Genomic DNA, 6,375 nt, shown 5'->3' with positions numbered 1-6,375 from the left:
AGAGGCTAGGAAGGGAAGGACAGAATAGAGGCATGCTGGATAATAGGCACAAAACTAGTAGAAGAAAATAGTTCCAGTATTCTCCAGAACAACGCGAATAATTCACAATAACACATTACATATTTTATAAAGAACTACAGGGCAAACATGAAGAAGTTATAAGGAAAGACTTTATGTCCTGTTCAGCATGGTGCATTGCATATGGTGGGACATGACAATCCTTAATAAGTGAATGGGCTCCTTAAAAAGTTCATTATTTGAGAGATAGACACACATATAAAGACAGAGGGAGAGAGCACACATTCCAGTCTCATGGGCCGCTCAGAGGGAAAGAGAGAGCGAGCATTCCCCACTTCCTGGTCTACTCTGCGAAACGCCATTGAAGTAAACTCAACCCAAGTCTCCCAAATGGGTGGCAGGAAACCAGTTACTTGAGTCATCACAGCTGCTGCTCAGGTTCTGCACTAACAAGAAGCTGGAGGTCAACCTGCTCTCTGCACTGGATGGAAACACTCCAGAATTGAACTGCTATCCTAAACATCTACTTCATATATGATATATATATATGTAATGTATTATATATATCCTTATGCAGTATATGCATATATACACATATATGTACGCATTTAACACGTGTATGCATTTAAGAGACTTAGAGTCTAATTTTTAAAACTGTCCAAGTGTGAACATACGATGAAAAAAATGTTTGCCCGAGACCAGATTTTTCATTGCATAATCTCTCAAAAATAATGTTTTCTTGGAAGGCTGTATTTCATGAAACAAAGGAAAGGCCGATGTGCAGAAACAACCAAGCATCAAACAAGTCAGGTGCACCAGGGTGGAGTCGATATGGAATGGCAGCACTCCACACAGGGCGGAAGAACTGCGGAGCCTGGGCCCAACTGCTCACCATGCGTCATTCATTCACTATTTGTTATGAGGTGCCTAAACCTGTCTGTCCACCGAGCCTGGGAACTCAAGAATGGGCACCGTCCTGGTTCTATAGCCTCCTGAGAGACGAATACTCAGCAAAGCGATTTTCACGGAGGGAGGAAAACCTTGATAAAGAAGGCACAGAGTCAGAGAGAGGGATGGAAGGATGGGCTGAAGAACTGGGTGGGCAAACACTGCTTTCCAGTCTATGCTGAGACAGGACAGAAGAGTAGGAAATCTGACGGTCTGGGGAAACAAAAACAAGTTCAATAGCTTAATCTGGGATTTCAGGGAAAGACACGGAAGGCCCCCCCGGGTAGGCCAGGCCTCCGGGCAAAACCTTCTGTGAGAGTCACCGGCCTTTGAACATTCCCCGGGCAGCATTATTCCATCTGAGCTTCACTTGACCGGCACCTTGAGCTCGCAGGCTCCCACCACGCGCAGCACAAGGCCCACCCGGGGGTTCGCGGGGCTCCACGCGCCCCCGACCGCGCCCCGGGGCCGTGAGCCCACAAGTCCCGCCCACACCCAGGCACGTTCCGGGGGCCGCGTCCCGGGGGCCGCCTCCGGCCCCGACGGCCACGTGACCCGGAGTGTGACGTAGGAGGAAGGAGACGCCATTAGAGGGAGGAGGAGAGGGAGTGCTCCTCGCCTCTGCTGCGGTGCCTGACGTGGAGGCTCGGGCCCTTCATTCTCGGACTGCGCGTCGGCTGTGCCAGGCCTCGCGGAGAGGAGAGTGGAGGGTGCGTCGCGGCTCGGCGGCTGAGCGGGCCGCGGCTGAGCGGGAGCTGTCGCGTCCGCGGGGAGCCCGGCGCGGCTGGCAGGGCTCCGGCGGCGGGGAAGCGGCGGGATGGCTGCGGCCGGCGGCGGGGCGGCGGCGGCGGGCCGAGCCTACTCCTTCAAGGTGGTGCTGCTGGGGGAAGGCTGCGTGGGGAAGACGTCGCTGGTGCTGCGCTACTGCGAGAACAAGTTCAACGACAAGCACATCACCACTCTGCAGGTGCGCTCGGGGGAGGCCCCCACCCCTCTGCGGCTGAGGACTTGGCCGCCCGGCTCCCCTGGGTCGCGGGGCCTGCGGAGTCGGCCCTGGAGAGCTGTTGCGGGGCGCGGTGAGGTGTGGTGGGGGGAAGCGGACGCACCCCGAAAAGTCCCCAGGTTCCCCGGTGGCGGTGGCGCACGTCGCGGCGTCCCCCGTCCTGGGCTGGTTTCCCCAGTGTGATGTGCTTCCGCCTTGGCCCAGGGTGCCCTCACCACACTGCATTCTCTTTTCTGTCCGCGTTAGGAACTTAGCTGGCGGTTTGATTTTTGCAAACTACATGCTGATTTGTAACTTTAGCCCTTACGGATGACTAAGTGTTTATGCAAGTTCCATTTTGTCCCGTCTTCGCACCCCGAGATTGGCAGGACAACACTGTGTGGAGGGATTTTGAAATGACCGCTTGCCGGTGCGGGTTACGCAGTTTCATTGCGGCCTGCGTGGGTCCGGCTTGTGGGTCACTGTCATTCTGCCAGGTCGGTCGGCCCACGTTGAAACGTCACCTGAATCCTGGCGCACAATTGGTCCCCAAACTAATAGCTTAGCCGCTCCTGCTGTGCCTTTACTTAACCTGTAACCCAAGACGGGCTTTCCTTTGCAGTTACCTTCAGAAAACACTGGTTGAGAGTGAACCAGACCCTTGAAAGTTTGTCTCTCCCAAAGAAATGAGTTTGCATGCGTCAAAAGAAGAAATCTGATGTGATCAGTTAGATCAGAGACAATAAGTGCAGTGGAGCTTGGTGCTTTGCATTCGTATCCGTTTAACTGTAGTCTCTGGTCAGGTACCCGTGCCTAAGTTCCTTCTTCTGTGAACGTGGCCGTGGTGGTATCAAGCACGTAGGACCTGAGCCACTGCAAGTTCTCTGTTAATACTTCCCCAGCTTGCACAGTAGAGCTGAACGGCTCGTCGTGTTGTGTGGAGGAATGTGGACGGTGTTTAATAGGAGACGTAGTTTCCCAGGCGTTGGGACATTTGATGTGTGTTGCTATTATTAAACTGGGCAGTCTAGAATTTACAAAGATGCTCTGATTCTGTGTTCTATTTTTACTTCTCTGTTTTTGCTCCTGTGTGAAGCATTGTAACTCAAGAGACAAATGTTAGAGGACTACATTTTTCCCCCTTAAATTCTTGAAGAACACTTAACACGTTTTTAATAGTAAATTGTTGAGTGTCACCTGCTAGAGCCTTGTGTTTTTGGAGGAAGGATATTCCATGGGGCTAACTGTGTGCAATAGTTTGAAAGCTCAGAAATTCACTTAGATGAAGTAGTAACTGTAACATCTAGTGAGTTCTTTCTGTACTGATGTATTTTCTGTCATTTCATTCTTAAGGCAGCCTATGATATGGATAGGATCGCGTTTGTTTTGGTTTTCAAGAGGCAGGGCGAGAGAGCTGCCACACGCTTGTTCACTGCCAGGTGCTAAACCCAGAGCTCAGTCCATGTCTTCCGCACCAGTGGCTGGAACCTGGTTATCCGAGCCCTCACTGCTGCCTCCCAGCGTCTACGTTAGTAGGAAGCTAGAAACAGGAGTAAGGTGGGGTGTAGCTCCCAGGTACTCCGATGTGGCATGTGGGTGTCTGGAGTGCCCGGTGGAATTCCTTCTCTGATATGCACTTGGTTTTACAGGTAAGGCTTAGTTGAGTCATTTGCTGGCAGACGCATTGTCACAGTGTGGTGCAGTAGTGCCCAAGCTCAGACTGGAGCCTAAGTCTGATTCGAGCTTTTTGAGGAGTTGGTCACGTTTTCTTTCCTGCTGAGATCTAAGGGAAAGCTGTGGTAATTGAGAATTTAATTTTTTATCCTCAAATACTTTTAAAAAATGTAACATGTAATTCCTATTTGTTTGACAAGGCTTTAAGACAAAGGTTTACAAAACATTGCATTTGCAGCAAAATTGATGCATACAGGCTTTTTTTTAAGCTTCCACGTGTAATGGAAAATGTGGTATATGTCTTTATGTCTTTCTGTGTCGCTTTTATTTTCATTCAACTTGATAGCTTCATTTTTTTAAAAAGGTTTATTTATTTATTTAAAAGAGAGAGGACGAGGGGGGAGAGAGAGAGGAAGAACTTTTTCATCTGCTGGTGAGCTTTCGAGATGGGCCAACAGCCAGGGCTGGGCCAGGCTGAAGCGAGGTAGGAACTTCTTCCAGGTCTCATGTGGGTGGCAGAGGCCCAGGCACTTGGGCAGTCTTTCACTGCTTTTCCCAGGTCAGTAACAGGGAGCTGGATGGGAAGTGGAGGATCCAGTGGGGCTGACATTGCAATCAACAGCTCCACCTGCTGTGTCACAACACTGATCCTGAAAGCCTCACATTAAAAAATAATAATAATAACTTAGCTCTTTTTCTAAAGAGTTAAGCTTTCATTATCCATCTCTAAAGCATTCTTAAAGCTCTAATCATTCATCTAATCAAACAGCACTATTTTTAATCTCTGTCCTAGATCTCAGTTCACCTCATATATCGTGCTTCTGTTCAGAGAAAGTTGGTAAGAGTGGTCAAACACAACCTTGTGTGGTTTCAGTTTCCAAATGGGGAGGCGATTATGCGTCAGAAAATAAGAGGTCACTTTTTTTTCTTTGTGTCGTCTTTAGTGTCGTGCATTCATACTTCAGAGAATTGTAGAACTGTCAATAACCTGAGCATTTATGGTTTGCTGCTTTAGTCATGTGTTTAACATGTTAGTTCAGATTACTGTCTTTTTATTTTCTAATATTTTGTAGTCAAACTGGTACAGAAAGTTCAGTGTGTTCTGAGACAGTTCATTTCATTTTGTGCAGGTCTGACTGCCAGTAATGTTTTCTGTGTATAAAGCCAAAATCTGTTTCTCTGTATTTCTCAGCCCTAGTTTGGCCTTCCTCATCTGGGTCTCATATGACATCCCTTCAGATAACTGATGATAGCTATCAGGACCCCCAAGCACATCTCTTGGATAAGCATCTCTAGTTCCTTATGCTAGATGCCTGATGACATTGTTTTGTTAACTTGACACCTGTTCTAGACATTCACTGTTTAGTCATTATCTTTTCCTTTCCTTGCGTTGTAGACAAAGTGCCAAACGGAAAAGTGCATGCTATTGTGTATCCCTTTCCAGAGTCAGACTAGGAAATAGTCTGTGAGCTCTCTGGGCAACTGTCACATTAATTAAATACTGGTTTTGCTGTGAGGTAAAAACAAAAACAAAAAAACCATCCTGATCTTAATTGCTTCAAAAAAAAATATTCTGTCCCTCAGAAAATTTTTTTTATTTCATTTTGTAGTGAAGGTTTGTTTTTATTTTCGTCCCTAATGTATTTGCCCCATTAAAGTTGGGCTTGATTTGTTCTGATGATTAAAGTCCAGTGAAGTCCTTTTAAATCCTGATTGTTTCTATGATGTGTAGAACATCGGACTCCTCAGGACCAGGAAGTCTATTTGAGTCCTAGGTGTGAAAAGAACAAGAAGTTATTGGGACCTGTGGTTTGGGTTACCTACTTTCTGTCTCCTCAAGATTTTGTAAGAATGTTTCCATGCTCTGGTCAGAACATCAAGAGAGACTCTGAAAGGGAGGAACCAGAGTTCACTAAATACCCCGCTCTCGCTCTGCCGTGCGTCTGCCCTAGCCAGTGGTGCATGGGCAGAGGGAGTTTTTCTTTAGCAGTACAGACTCTTTTCTTTTTTTTTTTAAAGATTTACTTTTATTATTTTTTTATTGGAAAGGCAGATATACAGAGAGGAGAGACAGAGAGGCAGATCTTCCGTCCGATGATTCACTCCCCAGGTGAGCTCAACGGCCGATGCTATGCTGATCCGAAGCCAGGAGCCTCCTGCGGGTCTCCCGCGCAGGTGCAGGGTCCCAAATCTTTGGGCCGTCCTTGACTGCTTTCCCCAGGCAGGGAGCTGGAAGGGAAGCGGGGCTGCCGGGATTAGAACCGGCGCCCATATGGGATCCTTGTTGTGCAAGGCCAGGACCTTAACCACTTGCGCCACCGTGCCAGGCCCAGCAATACAGACTCTTAGCATGATGCTTTTAAGACAGAGTGTAAGCCACGGAGCTCCTCTGGAGTCAGAAACACAGGTATTAATGGAGTGTTAGGGATATTAATGCCAGGTGAAATGGAAAACAGCTTAGGACCAAGTGCTGTGGGCTGCTGCCTAGTGGACCAAACCCTTTCATGAAGTTAAGTTATCCCAGCTTTACAATTCTAACTTTTTGCTCTGGCCACATCAGTCTTGGCCACAGGTTTATCATGAGATTCTTTGTCAGAAGACAGGACACACTTTGTTTTTGCCTTACCCAGATCTATGGGAGGCTATATGATGTGGTAGAGAAAGAAAGGACTTTGAAGTTAGACTTGGGTTTGACTTCTTGTCTTGGCAGACTATCTTAATGATTGTAAGCGGTCTCCTTGTTTGTGAAAATG

General features: G+C 47.7%; 1 protein-coding gene across 1 annotated transcript in view; it reads left to right on the top strand.

The window, feature by feature from the left end:
- The first annotated feature begins 1,543 nt into the window (after positions 1 to 1,543).
- Positions 1,544 to 6,375, top strand: part of RAB21 (RAB21, member RAS oncogene family) — a 30,552-nt gene continuing 25,720 nt past the window's right edge. The window contains exon 1 of the mRNA XM_040981657.1: positions 1,544 to 1,933. Within this exon, the coding sequence (XP_040837591.1) occupies positions 1,784 to 1,933 (150 nt within the window). The 5' untranslated portion in view covers positions 1,544 to 1,783. The remainder of the gene's footprint in view (positions 1,934 to 6,375) is intronic.

The sequence above is a fragment of the Ochotona curzoniae genome, unplaced genomic scaffold (assembly GCF_017591425.1).
Source record: "Ochotona curzoniae isolate NIBS_2020 unplaced genomic scaffold, NIBS_Ocur_1.0 contig_1014, whole genome shotgun sequence".
Classification (NCBI taxonomy): Eukaryota; Metazoa; Chordata; class Mammalia; order Lagomorpha; family Ochotonidae; genus Ochotona; species Ochotona curzoniae.
This window is presented reverse-complemented; position numbering and strand designations above follow the sequence as displayed.